At 47.9% G+C, this 17,734-nt stretch overlaps 7 protein-coding genes across 7 annotated transcripts; 3 read left to right on the forward strand and 4 right to left on the reverse strand.

The window, feature by feature from the left end:
• Nucleotides 1-884: 884 nt before the first annotated feature.
• TRIVIDRAFT_194412 (uncharacterized protein) lies at nt 885-3,190 on the forward strand (the record flags this gene model as incomplete). The annotated part of the gene is made up of 2 exons (XM_014096627.1): nt 885-994; nt 1,060-3,190. The coding sequence occupies 2 exons, from the start codon at nt 885-887 to the stop codon at nt 3,188-3,190; spliced, it is 2,241 nt and encodes a 746-aa protein (XP_013952102.1).
• Nucleotides 3,191-3,415: 225 nt separating this feature from the next.
• On the reverse strand, nt 3,416-5,360 carry TRIVIDRAFT_134212 (uncharacterized protein; the record flags this gene model as incomplete). Its single annotated transcript, XM_014096628.1, has 4 exons — nt 3,416-4,117; nt 4,199-4,345; nt 4,422-4,850; nt 4,950-5,360. Coding segments are annotated over 4 exons (1,689 nt in total), but the record flags the coding sequence as incomplete, so codon positions are not given.
• Nucleotides 5,361-7,114: 1,754 nt separating this feature from the next.
• Nucleotides 7,115-8,324, forward strand: TRIVIDRAFT_67129 (uncharacterized protein; the record flags this gene model as incomplete). The annotated part of the gene is made up of 5 exons (XM_014096629.1): nt 7,115-7,204; nt 7,268-7,861; nt 7,927-7,995; nt 8,058-8,151; nt 8,218-8,324. The coding sequence occupies 5 exons, from the start codon at nt 7,115-7,117 to the stop codon at nt 8,322-8,324; spliced, it is 954 nt and encodes a 317-aa protein (XP_013952104.1).
• A 110-nt stretch (nt 8,325-8,434) lies between these two features.
• Nucleotides 8,435-8,993, reverse strand: TRIVIDRAFT_67130 (uncharacterized protein; the record flags this gene model as incomplete). The annotated part of the gene is made up of 3 exons (XM_014096630.1): nt 8,435-8,472; nt 8,548-8,816; nt 8,866-8,993. The coding sequence occupies 3 exons, from the start codon at nt 8,991-8,993 to the stop codon at nt 8,435-8,437; spliced, it is 435 nt and encodes a 144-aa protein (XP_013952105.1).
• Nucleotides 8,994-9,617: 624 nt separating this feature from the next.
• On the reverse strand, nt 9,618-10,964 carry TRIVIDRAFT_194415 (uncharacterized protein; the record flags this gene model as incomplete). Its single annotated transcript, XM_014096631.1, has 2 exons — nt 9,618-10,863; nt 10,924-10,964. The coding sequence occupies 2 exons, from the start codon at nt 10,962-10,964 to the stop codon at nt 9,618-9,620; spliced, it is 1,287 nt and encodes a 428-aa protein (XP_013952106.1).
• Nucleotides 10,965-12,170: 1,206 nt separating this feature from the next.
• Nucleotides 12,171-13,929, forward strand: TRIVIDRAFT_44633 (uncharacterized protein; the record flags this gene model as incomplete). The annotated part of the gene is made up of 3 exons (XM_014096632.1): nt 12,171-12,434; nt 12,500-12,844; nt 12,904-13,929. 3 exons carry the CDS (start codon nt 12,171-12,173, stop codon nt 13,927-13,929), a joined length of 1,635 nt encoding a protein of 544 aa, XP_013952107.1.
• Nucleotides 13,930-14,215: 286 nt separating this feature from the next.
• On the reverse strand, nt 14,216-16,422 carry TRIVIDRAFT_114237 (uncharacterized protein; the record flags this gene model as incomplete). The annotated part of the gene is made up of 3 exons (XM_014096633.2): nt 14,216-15,195; nt 15,252-16,090; nt 16,154-16,422. 3 exons carry the CDS (start codon nt 16,420-16,422, stop codon nt 14,216-14,218), a joined length of 2,088 nt encoding a protein of 695 aa, XP_013952108.1.
• Nucleotides 16,423-17,734: the final 1,312 nt, after the last annotated feature.

Raw genomic sequence — 17,734 nt, forward strand, 5'->3', positions numbered from 1 at the left:
GCCGCCCACTCCCATTCCGCACTGACGGTCCATGATGCGAGATGGGGACTCCGCTCCGCATCAATCGGAGATATTTTCTCGGTGAATACTATTCGACTACGCTGTTAACAGGCTAAAGAAGAGTACCTATTAGAGGTGATGATTGTTTGATTCACGGATGCTTTGTGTATGCGTACTGCGGATGTGGGTGGGGTTTCTCCTTGTGAATTGATTTGTTTGAGATAATCCTAGAGCACCAAAACATATTCACACTGTTCCTTTCCACAATTTAACAATTGCATTTTTTCTTTATGGGAAACACTATAATAACTCATATTTATTTTACGATTCACCGAAATAGCTGAATGACTAGGAGCATTTACTATATCTACTCTGAGTTGTATTTTTAGATTTTATAATAAAGACGGAGATTGCCGTTTATTTTGCTGCCATTCTAAAAATCGCAGCAAGTTGTCTCAACAAGCTCTGTAGACTAGAATGTAGGGTGATGAGAGAAACATCTCTTTGAGGTTGCAATTCACTAAAACAATGGTCGTTTGGGGTCTCAATATAATTAATTGTGATGCTGAGTATCAATTTAATTAAATATTACTATTGGATATAATATACGTGATAAATGGTATTCACCCTAACAGCTAAATGTTATATATGCGGTGAATTAATCATGCAATACATCTATGGAACAAACCACATTCACTTCGTTTCGTTTGCGTCCCAACAATGATTTAACTGCCAAATAAATTCGGAAATTGAAAGTATTGTTTTCAGTCTATCTAGCCTGTCAGAGTCCGGCAGATGTTCTGAGTCAAAAAAATTGCACGAAGTTTCTAGACAACCCCGTGAGCCATTTGCATTTCTATTGGGCTTAACGAGTTCGAGTTAAGATGGCTATTCTATCATCTTTGACTCGGAGCTTAGCCATAGGAGCGCGTCCATTGCCATTTAAGCCGACGGTATGTAACAGAAATCCCCAAGACGAGGCAGTGCTAACACAGTTATTGACAACACTTAGCTCCAAGCCCCCGGCATCTATAACTCCTCTCTCTTCTACACATCCAGCCGCGGCCTCTTTCGGCAACAAGTAAAGAAGCCATTTATCCCATCACCTGAGCAACTCAAGGTTGTGCAACTCTGTGCCGAGCAAAATGTTGTTGTATCAGCACGACCTGGGTCAGGCAAAACGGCCACAGCAGAAGCTATTGTAGCCGCGTACCCACACTTACGAACAGGTGCATTCGTCTACACGAAGCTCCTTCAACTTGAGACCGATCGCCGGTTCAAAAAATACCCCAACGCCAAAGCTTTTACTATGCACACAATGGCGAGGTTACTTTCTGGGGTTGTCGTGCCCAACGATGTAACTTTATTGAAGCAGATAAAAGCGATTGTGAATAGTAACATGCTTCCCCCAGGGCATTTTGAGCCGTTTGATATCATCGTGCTGGACGAGTTTCAGGACTGCTCGGAGTTACTCTATTGGTTGATACTCTGCTTTATCCGAGTAAACACTCTGAAGAGGGGAGGGCAGCCCGCCCGCCTCATCATTCTTGGGGATGAGCGGCAGTCCATCTACAAATACCGCGGCGCCGACCAACGTTATCTAACTTTGGCTTCCGATTTGCTAGGTCATACCAACCCCTCCCCCTTTGTGAATCTTCCATTGAGTGAAAGCTTCCGGCTATCGAACGAGACAGTTCAGTTCATCAACCAGGCTTTTCTCGGTGGAGACTCGTATATAACCAGCTCGAAGACTGGCCCTAAACCCATTGTCTTGAGATGCAACCCTTATCGCAGTTATGGGTTGGCCAAGAAGTTGCTAACTTTGATCGATCAATACGGCGCGGAGAACACCGCAATTATAGCGCCCGCTATACGCGGAAATGGCGCATTGATAAAACTTGTCAACATCCTGGCTGAAGAGCATCACGTACCAATTGCTGAACCGATTGATGATGATGGCCCTCTAGATGAAAGGGTCATTGATGGGAAGATGTGTATTTCGACCATCCACCAGTTCAAAGGTAGAGAACGTGATCTGATCATTCTCTTGGGTATCGACTCTTCATTCTTCGAATACATTGGTCGCGATCTTCCGGACAACACCTGTCCCAACCAAGTTTTTGTAGCTTTAACGCGTGCGGTGAAACAGCTTGTCTTGGTCCATGACGATCGCAAGGAGGTTATGCCGTTTGTATCTGTTGATGCGCTTTACAAAACGGCCGACGTCATTAACATGACGCCCAATAAGGGCAAAATTTCATTGCCCGACAAACCTGGCCGCCCTATACAGCTTGGACTTGTTTTGCCCAAGAAGGTCCGCATCAGTGACATAGCCAGACACGTCCGGGGTGAACGTCTTGATGAGATCGTTCGGCGTGACTTGAGTATCCAAGAAATATCGCCTCAACAAGATCTTATTAAAATTCCCAATGTTGTGTCTTCTGATCCAAAAAGGGGATTTTACGAGGCTGTGGGCGACGTGAATGGCCTCGTTGTTGAGGCAGCATATCAGCACGCTATTACAGGGACCGTAGCAATACTCAATTCCAACAATGACGACACTGACCAAAACATTCCAGTCAATCCGGAGGCGCAAATCCCTTGGCTTTGCCGGCAGGCATGTAAATATCAAGCTGATTTCTCAGGCTACCGCCCGCGTCAACTTCAGATGAAAGAACACGCATTCAACTGGATTGAACCAAAGAAGCTTGAATTAGCCAGGGGTCGGCTTCAAAGAGAACTCGGTGACTCGGCAGCTAATATTCACTTTGAGGTTGCAGTTCAACAAAGCTTTGATGTTGACAATGAGCGAACTATACTATATGGTCGAGCTGACGTTGTTAGCATGCCCATCACTGTAGATGGTGGTGATACTAAAAGTATTGAGTCTGTTTGGGAGATTAAGTTCGTCTCGCAGCTTTCTAACGAACATATCGTACAAGCATGCACATATGCATACTTGTTGGCTGTTCAATTGGGTCGGATACCTCGTATTATACTCTTCAACGTGCGGGATGGAAAGAAAGTGGAGATCACACCATACGATGGACTTGAGGGACTGCGGCGTATGATCGAAAATATTCTTCGACTCAAGTTTACGGCCTTAGAGGAGATTGGGGATGAGGAATTTGTTGAGATGTGTGCAAAGTCAGCACAGAAAGTTTCGAGCTTGGATGATCCAGAGAAGTAAAAGATGTTGAAAACAGGTCAAGTAATGGGTAGCTATTAGTCGTCTGCCTGCCATCATTGTGGATTTTAGGAAAGCACCTATATGCTTGTAAAGGCGGCTCTTGTCCTTTCCGAAAGGGATTACAGATAAATAAATTCTGTATTATACTGTATTAAGGCTATTTATAAGTCTATATTTTAAAATTCAACTCTATTCCCACTTACATACCTGCTACGGTATACTATCATATAAAGACAGCATGCCGCTGTATGCTTTCCCAAGCCTCCATCTTGACCCAATCAACTCTAAAACAGCTTCCAAGGTGTCTATATTCCGCTGACATAAAAAGTTTGATGTTGCACCCTCTCTCTGTAGCCAACGATACGTAACCGCAGCAGCGTAGATTGCGTCAAGGATAAAGGGACAAAACTCTTCAGTAACCCGCGGATCCGGGCTCACGACTGATAACGCGCCTGTGTCTCCTCTCGCCAGGATAGAATGACTCATTTCGCAGATATCTTGGCTTACTGTTTGTACCAGAGTCATTGCCCGATGTTGCAACGCAAGCTCATCGTCTGATTTTGCTCTGGGGGATACTGCGTATCCTGCATCTGACGAGACTTTCTCTGGGCAAGTTAATACGTCCAAGAGAATGAAAAGTGAAGAACGCGCGAGGAAAGATGGTGCCAGAGGGTTCGTAAAAGGTCCTTTGCCAGGACCCTCGGTGGCCGAGTCCAATAGGCCTGCAAAGTCGTTGAGCTCTTCGATTAGCGAGCTGACTTCGTCGATAAACGTGCTTGATCTTGATCCTGATCGCTGGGTTCTCGCACAATCAACGCAACGCCCGATGTATATGGCAGATTGGCAAAGACGAGCAAAGTTATACTGCGGGACATGTTTATCTGTCGAGACGGGGAAGCCTACGGCTTCTCTGACGTCGCCTGATTCCTGTTTGTGCAAAGAAAAAACCTTAGCTTGGAGAGATTCCTTTTTTTATATAGTGAAAGACCCAAAGCTGAGTTACCATACCCAGGCTTCATCATTACCAGGCAGCCTTCCCTCTGATGGAGGATCCGGTAATAGAAATGACCTCCTGCCGCCAGCGGACAACAATCGGTCGAGGACGAAGATAACCCACCAAGCTCTTCTCCTCTCTTCCGCCTCTGTCCATGACATCTTGACATATGGTTTCATTAGACATTCCGCTATTCAATAAGGATAGAAACTGGGAGCCTGCCATTTATTGACTCACAGGTGGGTTCAGAGGCGACGTCTTGGCCTCGGAACACGATAATCCTAGGATCTCGGCATACCTCGCACATGCTCCCAGTGTCATCCACGCAGCAGGGTATACTGCGTGACTGAACTCGTATAATGCGACAAGGATCATACTCTGCAAGCATATTAGCGAGACAGCATTATTAAGTTGCAGCGTGTCTAGGAATCCCTTGGCGCTCAAATAATGGGCGCCAGTGTCTGTACTGGCGTCATCTTCAATTTTGGTAGTAATTAACTTCATGGAGAAGAAAAGCATGGCTAACTCAGGGCCTGCTTCACGTATAGAGAAGCCTAGGTCCATCCTTCTCCTGGAAATAAAAGGTAGCCATCGATGTACAGTGCTGAAATAGTTGTTGGAGGCATCAACGACGGAACCGCCCTGTGTTAAAACGGTGAGGATATCCTTAAAAATTTGGGTCATTAGTCAACTTGATCAGCTAGTTCAAACTTGAAATGAAAGCAAAATAAGCTTTATAACACAGATTTCCGAGGCGCACCGTACAGTGGGGATTGGAACTGCCGATATATTTGGGGGCGGGAGAGAACATCGTGCCCATACGAAGACGTCCAGGTCGAGAAACAATGCTGTAGTAGGTACACTCGGATCGTTCTGGAGATCGAATTGATGAGCGGATACGCTTGGCGCTGCAGAAGTTGATAGTGGCCAGGACGATAATGACCCGTTGTCTGATGATGGCGTCGTCGTGTTCGTTGTGGTTGGCCCAGAAGCTAGCCGGCGCTCCATCCTGTCCAGCCTATTCCGTAGGGCCTCGATTTCTGCCGCAGTAGCAGATGGGGCTGGATCGACATTATCCAGCTGATATTCGCAAACGCGACCCATTCGGCGGCAAAGGCCACATGCTGGCAGCCCTTTGTCACATCTCCGTTTACGCTGGCGACAGGAGCGGCACGCCACAATCCCACTCATTTTCCTCTCTTTCTTCTTTGAACGCAGCCTCTGGTGAAGTTGCCCTGGCGTTCTATTTACTATTGAATAGTCCAAGCGGCCGCACAGATGAGAGTGGTAATGCTTGTATTTCTCTTTTGGTGATGCGGAGCGGAAGTTTAGTTCCACCCGCCTCATTGCGGATTACGCTTGGCGGAAGAAGTAGTCTGACTCGGACTAAATGGGCCAATCGGATCCTCCAACTCCAAGAAACTTTACGTTGCATTCAAGAAGCCAGTATTTCTCAATTACATCGATGAGTACAATATGGCAGCAGGTGTGATGCCCCCCCCGTGAACATATGTTCGAGCCTGCATCACAGACTTCATGATGTTGGTGAGTAAACAAACGATGAGCATATATCAGCTGTCCAATTGTATCCAACGTCCACACATAACAATTGAGAGATCCCACAATATTTAAGAAAAAAATGCGCTGTGTGTATTTCACTATAAACAGCATTCCAGAGCATCAACAAGCTGTAAGCCACAGCAAACCATTGGAGCCGCATACAGAAATGGGCATGATGCTCCTGCTGAGCCGGAAGGTCGAGCCACTAAGATTTTCCTGAGAATGATTTGGCAATTTCGCAAGTGTGTTTAAAAGAGTTCGAGTGCTTTCCTGAGCCCCTTTCAGTTAGCGACAATACCTCGGCGTTTAAGGAACAGATGTCTTTGTCTGGATAAAAGCATCCCGTTTTCTTTTAAGTGATCCGAAAGATAATTTGACAAACACTGCTGCAGCAAAGAATGTTTGGTGCTGAATGGTCCTACGGCTATTGTGTCGTTGTTTAGTGTTTGTTCTTTCTTTCCACCATTCGCTTTATTTTCTTCCCATATTCCTTTTCAAATGATGAAACAGATGATAAATATCTGGTGGACAGTTTGATAATACTATATGCACCAAGTCTGGTGTTTGCACATTGCAAGTCATCAAACTTTGCGGAGATATTAATCCACTCCTGGGCATCCTCAGCGCAATTGTACAACCTCGCCTTGAAAACGAATTCTTTAAGTCCCTTTGCACACGAATCCCATCCGCACAGCTCCCTATCTCTTCTTTACCCTCTATTTTGTAATTGTGGACTGATTCCACAACAAAACTTGAGTCCGCAGGGGTGAGGATACAGTTGCGGATGCGGCCGCAGCGTCCGCATTTTAGTCTGCATTAGTTGCGGCGGTAAAAATTTGGGTCGCCCGATTTCCTTGCTGAAATCCTACTCATTGATTCCGTCACAAGCTACAGATTACAATATGTAATGCTGTACTATGCAGAAACAGCCAAATACAGGGATAGCTTGTAAGTGTTGGCCGGATTTAATCCTTTATCTCATCTACACACGAATCAATACAACCTTCTTTGTGTGATTTACTTGCACTACAATCTTTAGCCTGCATATCTTAATCCTTCGGTGCCAGATCATATGCGGCCGCAGCCTCCGCATCGTTCACTATGGTCTACAATGCTTCACCACCGCTTGAATCAACGTCACCATTGTCTCCAGAGCACTGCGGACTTGTTTCTTGGGGCCAATTGGCTCGGACTTCAATATAATTACTTCGTCGCCTCAGATATATAAACAGCTTATGTGCAGCCTTCTCCAGCCACGAACATTTCATCCCTACACCTCTAGCATTACTACGAACATATAATTCCAATACCAAGTCCAATTTACTCAAATCATAACTCACCGTCTTGAAGTAAGGCGAGCCTTTGCCGAAATGAGTCTCAGTCTTAACCTCCGAAGGAGCTCCATATGCCCTTACAAGCCGACTCTCACACACGCCAACCTCGATGATCAGGGAGGAAAGGTACGCATCTATGAGCGACTCATATCGGCCGGCATTTTGAAACCAAACTGACTTCTTTTCTAGGTCTTTATCGTCACTGGAGGCTCTGGTGGACTCGGCAAGGAACTTGTCAAGATTTTGTACCAGCACAACGCGAGAATCTATATTGCAGCCCGATCAGAGGAAAAGACGAACGAGATCATTGCAGAATGCAAGCAAGACCATCCTACGTCGAAAGGGGAACTTTTTTTCTTACGACTAACTCTTGATGATCTCTCGACTATCAAGCAAACAGCGCAAGACTTCCTCGCTCGCGAATCCAGACTTGATGTATTATGGAACAATGCCGGTGTCATGGTTCCTCCTAAGGGTTCGAAGACGAAACAGGGCTATGAGCTGCAGCTGGGTGTTAATAACCTTGCGCATTTCCTTCTAACGCATTTCCTCCGTCCGGTGCTGGAGAAGACAGCTCAGGTGGCTCCGAAAAACTCTATCAGAGTCATCTGGGTGTCGTCGAGTGCTGCTGACGCAGCGCCAAACCCGGCTATTGACTTCTCCAACATGGATTACCACAAAGAGGAGGGTATCTGGCAGATGTACTCTCGAAGCAAGGCTGGAAATGTGATCCACTCATGCGAATTCGCCAGAAGAACAAAGGGTTCGGGTATTATTAGTCTTGTAAGTTGCGATGGATTTATTTATCCACATTAAATATGTGACGTTGCTAATTTAACAAAACCAAGGCTCTGAACCCCGGAAACTTTGTCACTAATCTGCAGGACAATATGCCTAAGCTACAGCTTGCTGCATTTGTAAGTCCACCAGTCCTCCAAACAATCATGGTTCTTTAGTAAGAAAATACTAATGTTTATAGAAAATGATTGCCTCCGAACCCATCAACGGCGCATATACGGAGCTATTCGCAGGCCTCAGTCCAAGTATTACAGAGGCGAATAATGGAGGGTGGGGTAAGTTGAGAAACAGAGCTTAGCAAAGATTATTGAGATCAGCTAGACTAATTGTAATCCCTTTAGTCTCGCCGTTTGGCAAGATCGAAGCCCCCCGCAAAGACTTTACCGAAGCTGAGATTGGAAACCAGTACTGGGAATGGTCTGAGACACAAGTGAGACCGTATTGGTGAATCTTGTTCTATATCTAGCAGTATTTATACTTAATTTTCGTCAATTTTCTCTATTATCACGTTTAATAATTGAAGACAAATACACGTCGCAAAAGGACTGTCAGAGTTAATTATGCCAACGCAGGGCCCCTGATGTAGAAGATAAGCCCTATAATCATTCAAAAGTACATCTAAGTAACAAAATGCCACATGGCGACATACAATAGCGGATTGCCTTATTTACGATGTATTTCAGTCAACGACTTGAAAACCACCTTTCCGTCCTGCTCTGCGCAAGTGACAATCGTCAGAGAGGATTCTTGCTTCACAGCGCCAGTTTCTTTGTCGATATCCAAAAATTCTGTATAGTGAGACACGGATCCTCCAGTTGACTTGTCTGCATCATGGCTGGCAAGAACTTCTTCAACCTTGACGAGCTTGAAGATTGATTTGGCGCGGGAAGAGGCAATAGCTTCCTTGTAAACTTCGCCCGGTATGGTAACGCCATTGATGCTATCATTATTAGTGATGGAAGGAATTTAGGCCATGAGACATAACCTACTTGGCCTCGAAGTCGGAAGCAAAACTCTCTTTGACAGTCTTTAAGGATAGCTCATCGTCGGGCTGGAAGAAGGCGTCGGTAAAGATTCGGTCAACAAAGTTACCGATTTCAGTAGTTTTCTGTGCCATGGCTGGAGATATGGTGGACGAATTTGACAGAATGATTGGGCAAGTCAACTACTGAGTCACACTAGAGCTGTTCTTTTTCTTGGTGAATCTATCTATCGAGCTGCTTTAGGTCCATCGAGACTTAAATACATATAATCGCCCTGCATGTATGACACATCTGCGACGTAGCATAACTTGACATTGGTATTCGTTTGTCCCCAACCGTGGCCTCCATCTATCGGTGTGTGCATTTACCTCTTTGATCCATAATGCATGCTCGGAATTCCGCCATGATTTCTTTCTGGCGATAAAGTGCTGACAAAACGATACCATAACAGATTCACGCCGTCTGCGGAACTCCGCCCGTGAATTTTCCCAAGACAGGGCGGTCGGTGGCATAACGGCGGCGACTTAGACTTGAGTTATATCAAAGGTGCCACTTAATATATAGTTATTCCACTCTTTCATCCGCCGGTGGAGGTAACGTGGAGGTGCTATTATGGAACAAAGGATGCCAACCTCACTTTCATATCCGCCGACCACAATAACGCAACATGACGCAACATAACGCAACAGCCCATTATGCTCCTCCTCGTCACACAATCTCCCTCATGAGCAGGCAAACTAATAGTCAATTACACATCGTTAAGCATTAACTAATGCATATAAAGCATCGGAAATGTTTTTAGGATAAAGGGCAGCAACACGCGGATCAAGTGTCGAAGTAGTGTCTGTGTGATTTACGCAGCCACGACACGCCTCAATCCCGTCAAGCCGATCCTGCAACCACGATAATGCTTTCGACACCCCAACAACTCCATATTTGACGTGACTCAAGTTCGACGAGTTGGCTCTTTCATAATGGACCGCGAAACCCCGATCGCAATAGTCGTGCACCAAGGCGTCTATACCTTGAATGGGAGAGAGGTGATCAATGACGCTCTGATAGACATACATTGGAGCTTTAATCTTGGAATCGTCGTCATCAGTTTCTTCGTTCCATGCTTTATTGAGCTCTGTTGTCAATCTTGGTATCGAATCATCATGAAACATGGCCAGAATATCCTGGTTTGAAAACACCGATGTGCTTGCTTGTAGACACTGGTGCAACGGGCTGTAGAAGGCCTCTCGAAACTGAGGTTTCAGGGACTGTTCAATAGATTTCTGTAGATCCGGATGCTGACTCGCCAGTCCAAGCATCGCCGATGGTATGAGCGCTGCACTGGGTCCCTTGTTGATGCTAAAGATATCACTCGCATCTCCGATACTTGAAAGTCCCCCCATGGCGGCACCGGCGATTTCCAGCTCAGGTGCATAAAGCTCTTGCATCTCTACTGCTATTTGAGTGGCAGCAGCTCCTCCAGAGTATCCCCATAGCCCTATCTTTGGGTTCGATTCAATTCCCGTGATGTGATTCGACTGTAGCGTAGCTCGGATGCCGTCGAGAATTGCATGGCCAGTAATTTTAGTTGCCGTAAATGATCCTTTTGGCCCCTCATGATCCGGTACGATGACAATCCATTTCTGAGCGAGCGCCGCCTCTGCGAATAACAACTGAAGCTGCGTGATATTGGAAGTGAGTAGTGGATTGCTCTGCGCTGAAACGAGCATCGTATAAGATGGACCGCAATCAATCGTAGCAGAATCCTCAGCCATTTGCAAAGATACCAACTTATCATATTCGGCGTCGGGAGGGATAAGAGCTGTCAAAACAGCCGCAGTAGGATTCTGTTGGCTATCTGTTGTCCGATATAGAATCTGATAGGCTTTATGCACATGAGCTGGAGTCCATCCGTAAGCGGATATCCGCGAAGGCGGTTCTCTGTGTCTTATTATTTCGCCGGGAGATAATGTGTTTATATTTTCTGGCACGGCGTAAAACGGATCATTGCTTGGAGGCGGAATAAGTTGGAGGCTATGTCTGTTGATTAAGCGTAGATTCAAGGCCGACACAGCGAGAGACGCAGCTAGCCAGTAGTAAAGAGTAACCATGATGAGTATAATTGATGTGCCTATGATGGACGCATGGAGTACTTTGGCGAAGGATTACACTACAGGAAAGCGTCTCTCGAGTAACTCAAACTATTGTAAAGTTTGAACTGCGCCGTATTCCAAGCTATTGATTAGCGAGCGGGCTCCTCTTATATCGTCCATGTAGACAATAGGAGTGAGAGATGTGAGACAAGGTGAGACATGTTCAAATTTCAGCACACGTTCGTGGCTGTGGCAGCCGATACGGGCGGTATGTGGCATCGTCATGCACGGCCAACTACCACCAAATCGCCGAGTAGTAAATCAAGAGTCAATACTGTACAGTTGCGCAATTAGTCTTGGGTAAACTCCGTTACCGCTCGTCATATCCTCAGCTTCAAAAACTTGAGGTCTATCGTTAATATTCCACAATGCATTATGCATTGTGGTATTCGGGGTAAGCCGCAGTTATACAGGAGGCCACTTCCGACGAGTATCCGCATACCGATACTCCCATTCACTCAATGTCTCACAGCTCGAATCCTTTTTAAACCTTAAGAGTGGTTACGTCGACATGTCTCGGATTAGCCGCCCCAAGGTACGGGTTTTACCCGCCATCCCGTGTCAAACACGGAATACCTTGGTTTGTGCTTCTCTCCGCTCCACACACACTCTTTGATGCGTCCAAGAGATGGAGAGAGTACGCAGTATTCAATTTTACATCAGATAGAGCATCTAGGATCATACTAAGCAATAGATTCAAGTCAGAGTATTCATCCTTCTACTCTCCGAAGAAATAACTAATCAAGGGCCAAATCTGTCTTACATCGGCACTTCAACAACGAAATCACAAGATCAAACCCCCCCCCCGTTCATCCCGTCGGATATTGAACCGGACCTGCAGATGCCCTTCGAGCGGCCCTATCGGGAACTCGCTCCAGCACCCTAGCCATGCAGCCGGGGCGATCAACAGTGTGGGGTTCAGTCAAACAGCCGGACAACTCCAAGCCAAGGTCGGTGATACCCAGATGCAATGTTGCATCAAATACGAGTTGAATACCCATTGCAAAGTGAGGGGTAGATTCATGCATCGAGATTAGTCCATCTTTGCAGAACCCAAGACTTCTATAAAAGGCAAGTTACCAAATGGAGATTATTGACGCCGTAAAATCGGCATTCCTTCTCCATGATCAGAGCTTCTAGCTCTCACAATTTACAGCAGCAACCATGGTTTCATTCAAGTGGCTCCTCTTACAGTTCACTTCCGCGCCGCCACTCGCCCATGCCGCCGCAATTCACCAGCGATCTGACGACACCAGCGTATCCTCTCCCATCGTCGACCTAGGATACGCCAAATACCGTGGCGTCAGGCTAGATGCAGGAGTAGATCAATTCCTAGGCATGAGATTCGCCCAGGCTCCTCTGGGAAATCTCAGGTTCCGCGCACCGCAAGATCCAACCCCCGAGGAGTCCATCCAAGATGCCTCCAAGGTCTGTCAAACTACTACATGGTCTTCACAAGGATATCTTGAAAAGTTAATTAACACTCACAGCAGTTTGGCCCCATATGCGTAGCCGTCAGCCAAACAGCAGATGCAAACAACGCAGAAGACTGCCTCTTCGTCAACGTCTACAAGCCTTCTGCAGCAACACCCAGCTCCAATCTCCCCGTCTGGGTATACATCCAAGGCGGCGGCTACGCACAAAACTCCAATTCCAACTACAACGGCACCGAAGTCATCAAGCAGTCTGGCGATGGCCTCATCTTTGTCAACTTCAACTACCGCGTGGGCGCTTTCGGCTTCCTTGCTAGTGAGCATGTGAGACAAGATGGCGATCTCAACGCAGGGCTACTCGACCAGAGGAAGCTTCTACACTGGGTACAGAAGAACATTAAGAAGGTGTGTATCACTCCCATACAAGTCCATCATCTTCAACCCGCAACATACTAACGAACCAGTTCGGCGGCAACCCAAAACACGTCGTCATCCAAGGCGCTTCCGCAGGCGGAGGCTCCGTAACACACCACCTCACAGCCTACGCAGCCAAAAAGGACAACCAGCTCTTCGTCGGTGCAATCCCCGAGAGTCCCTTCTGGCCAACCCTCAGAACCGTTGCAGACATGGAGTTTCAGTATCGCCAGATCCTCTCCAACGCAAACTGCTCATCCCTCGACTGTCTCCGCGGCTTAGACACTCAAGCGCTGTTGAATGCCAGCCCCAAAGAGCCCTTTGTCGGAGCAGCAAGCGACAATCCTCTACCGCTATGGTATTGGCTCCCCGTAATCGACGGAGACCTCATCACAGACCACCTGTACAACCACTTTGAGCGCGGCAACTTCATCCGCGTCCCAGTCCTCGTCGGTGACGACACCAACGAAGGCACATACTTCGCCTTCAACGCCACAAACCCCTCCCAAGTTGAGACATTTCTTAAAAACAACTACCCCTACTTACAAGACTCCCAACTGAAAAGTATTTCCCACGCCTACCCTCTCGAGCCGCCCATGCCCAAGCACGCAGCCTACTTCCCTTCCGCAGAAGCAGCTTATGGAGAATCCACCTTTACTTGTCCTGGAAACACCGTCGCCGCCTCCGTAGCCCGGTACTTTGACCCTCGCCGCGTCTGGAACTACCACTACAACGTCTTGGATCCGGATAACGTCGCCAACGGCCTCGGCGTCCCCCACACATTCGAAACGAGCGCCGTTTTTGGGCCTGGATACTCAGACACACCAGCAGCATCCTACTTCACGACCAACGCTGCAATTGTCCCCGTCACGATGCACTACTTCCTAAGTTTTGTGACGAAGCTGAATCCGAACGCGGCCAAGTATCATTCGGCGCCGAACTGGGATCCCTGGGGCCAAGGAACGGGCCAGCGCATTAGGCTGCAGACGAACAATACCGCCATGGAACCTGTGCCGCCTGATCAGATAGCGAGATGTAATCTTTGGAGGAGTTTACAAAGCTACACACAGATGTAAATAGAAGGTTATGAAGGGTTGTGTATATAGCGATGCTTACACAACTGAAGAACAATGAATGATGCTTGCTGCTAGTAATAAACGTCCACCACTCCGCCATTCCACCATTCCCTCGAGCATTAACGATCCTAGCCACCATGCAAAGAATAACAAGCCAAAGGTCTGAATAAACCTTGTTTCATATGTCGTATGCGCAGCCAATCCTTAACAATATTCAATCTTCATAAATATACAGATCCATTCCTTCATGCCTTGCTCTGCTCAGCCCACGGTCGGCGATTAATACTTAGGCATCATTGTTATTATCAGCTTCGTTCTTGTCATTGGCGATTTGGCTTTCCCTCATCGAGATAACAATCGACGTCAGCTGGTCAATCTTCTGCTGCAGCTCCAAAATCTGAACTTCAACCGACGACGGCGCATCCACATCGTCCTCTCCTCGATTCCGACTAGACGGACGCAATTTCATCGCAGATCTAAGAGATGAAACGGGCGGGCGGCCAGCGGATGATGATGGTCGGCCAGCCTCTGACCTGCGGCGTCTCCCCTTAGGCTCTCTTGGGCCCTTGAAGCCGCGAAACTCATCATCGTCATCCCCCTTGTACTTGAGATACTCGTAAAACTTGATTACGGCAACAATGGGCGCGTGGGTCACCTTGAGAAGCCAGATCCTACCTGCGCGGTATTGGGACCTCGGGAGAATGTATCGCCAAGGGCGGAAAAGAAACAAGGAAAGAAGGTTGAAGGGGGGGTAAAAGTGTGTCAGGCGGTTGCTGGTTGAGGCCTCCAGCACGTAAACGCTGTACACGTAGAGATATTCCTCCTTGGCGTGGGTAATGACACGCGAAAAGCTGTTGGAGAGCATACCGGTGAGCGAGCCCATGAGGAGGAACGAAGACAGAGTGATGAAGATGATCATCAAGGGGGGTCCGAAGATCGGATCAATCTGGTCCATGATTTCGAATCCCACATAGCTTGAGCCGTAAAAGATCTTGGTCAAGATGCCCGTCATCTTGCCAAGGCTAAAGATGTCTCTGCCAACGAGAGAAAAGGTGGTTAGGAAGCCAAGGTAGACAATAATGACAAGCACCATGAATTTGATAAAGTCTTTGCCCATCTCCTTGAGGCAGGGAATGAGGGTGCCCCAGTAGGGGCTCAGACTGAGGATGGAGCAAATACGGGGGATCATAAAGAGAGCCTCCAGGGCCAGCACATCAAACGCCAGGTCGTTTAGGCGCAAGTCCTCGCGCATGATACCAATAATTCCTTGGTCATGATTAGCATTTCAGTGTCTGTTTGCGCGCAAGAGAGACGGCACTCACTCAATACAGCAAAGATGGTGCCAATGAGAATCATAATCATGTCAAACAAATTCCAGATATCCGTTGCGTAAAAGATGGCTCCAGCATCAATCCATTCACTCAATTCATCGTAAAGGAAGGCAGCAATCCAGAAGAACAAGGCGATTTCGGGGCCGGTCAAGCGGCTCTCGTCCCGCACGATGAGAACAGAGTAATACAGGCACATGAAGACGCTGAAGAACAAGACTTCCCAGCACTTTAGATACTTGGGCACACGAAGTCGGGAGTAGGGATCCGACGTGAATGGGTTATAGAAGTGTGGGTGCTTTGTCGAATTGAGGGACATGGAATCCCAGAAAACGATATCACCATTCCATATGCCCGAGATGATCTTTTGCACGACGTGCTGGCTAAGAAATCTCTTGGCGTTGGCAATGGCAGCAATTTCAAGAGCATTCAAGCCTTCAAAGGCGGCTGTTGGGTCATCATCATCTTCATCGTCGTCGTCGTCATCCATGCTGAGATTAGTCAAACGGGAAAGAGACGATAGAAGCTGGATTTTCTTGGACGAGCTTCCAACGGGAGGGTGAGGATCCGAGCCGTCAAAGGAAGCCAGCACGCGAGGAATCAAGGGAGTGCCCTCGCCAGCTTCGGGATCTGACCCGAGGATCTGACCAGGCTGCTGCTGCCGCTGAGCCTTTGCCTTCTTACGGTCAGGGATCTCGTAGAGGCAAAAAGTCACAGCCTCGCGCTCCGAGTGGTGGGTCAGGAATCTCCAGGCTACAATCTCACAGGCATTGGAACGAGCCTCGCCGAGGCCCTGGTTGTCACGATCCAAGGCATAGTGCCATTTGAGCGCCCTAGCGATAGGTGATAAGTCAAGCATGCATGGGAGGTCGGAATTGGGCTTGAAGAGAACCTACAAAAGAGCATTGACGATGGCCGGGTTGGCACAGGTATCGCTCAGATGGTCAACCAAGAGGCGGAGAGCGGTGCCGGCCGAAGTCGTGCGCAGCTGGTCAAAGGTGCTTGGGAGCTCGATGGCCTCGGTTATGTACTGGGACAGCTTCTTGACGACCAGGCGGAACGAGTCGTCCGGGCCAATGTAAGGGGGCTCGATATAATCATATCGGGCGGAGAAGGGACTGCCCTCGCGCACCGGCGTGGGCTTGAGCTTGACACGGATGGGCATCTTGTGTTGCGACGATGACGACGATGATGATGGCGTCAATCTCCAATCCACTGGTTGTGAGCAAGAAGAGCAGAACTGAAGTCAGAAGAGATGCCAGATGAGAACAAAAAAGAGAGATGAGTGAGTCCCAGCCCCGAGAAAAGAGAAAAGAAGCCTGAGAGAGGGACACCAGACGAGGTTGAGACGTGATGCGAGGCAGTAGATATGGAGCTGTCGAGATGGGGAAGCTGCAGGTCTCTTACTAGCGACGTCAATCTAGCGCGGCGTGGCCTGTGCGTGGCGCAGGTGACTGTCGATTGCAGCTGCGTTGCGGTACGAGGAGAAGACTTGCTCCACGCAGGTGCCACTGGTGAACAAACAAAGGTATCACTGCGGAGTACACTATGCCACAACATTCGGGGCCATTCCAACTATACTGGCAGAGGTATCTCATAAGTACTCCGCCCACAGCAGCTGCTGCTAAGGCCGCTATTACGGGTCGCTGGTCCCCTAAAACTTAGGCAGTAGAGGTCAAGTGTCGCAACGCCCACTCGCACATGCCAATGAGAAGAGCTGCCGCTGCCATGCTACTGGCTTTCCATTGGTGTCGTTTCAGCCACGACCCCTGTAGCGCCTCTTTCTTTATTTTCTTTTTTCCAAGGTTCTCTTTCTCTTTGTGGTAATTGATGCTGAAAATTAAAAGCAAATCAATCCCAATTGTTGGAGAAGCTCTCGAATGGGAAAGATGCAAAACTCCACTGCTCTGGACAGTACGTCATCTCATCTGCAGACTTGGACTCACACCAATCTCACTATGAGATCCGTGGAAATCGCCTTAGTCCGCAATAGGACCCAACTTGCAGCAGGGAGAAGAGCAGCCCATCACTACCTACTAATGCTGCGCCATCGCTGATGATGATGGACACAAGCTGGTTTTAGAAGTCTCGGGAGGCAGTGTTCGAGACACATGCGGGCTTTTACAGCATCTCGAAATGCGGCATCTCCAGATTACTCTGAGACCGGAGACCGGATGCCGAATTGCCTCTGAACCTTTGGCCCAACGTGCTTCGCTTCCCCAGTGCCTTTGCATGCGTTTCACGCTCATGGCTGCCACGACGCACTGTTTCTTTTTTAAACGCTCGAATGGCATGCACCCGTCATGGAACTCTTTAACGTTTCATGCCATTGAACTAAATCCACACAACTTAGCACCAGAGAGATACGGAGTAGAGTACAGTAAGAGTACCTGTAACCACCTCGCCGCCCACTCAACTCGTAACTTTTTTTTACCTTGTACCCGCGCTACCCTGCGTGTATAATAAAGATCACTGCA

This window comes from Trichoderma virens (genome assembly GCF_000170995.1).
Source record: "Trichoderma virens Gv29-8 chromosome Unknown TRIVIscaffold_87, whole genome shotgun sequence".
NCBI classification, from domain to species: Eukaryota; Fungi; Ascomycota; class Sordariomycetes; order Hypocreales; family Hypocreaceae; genus Trichoderma; species Trichoderma virens.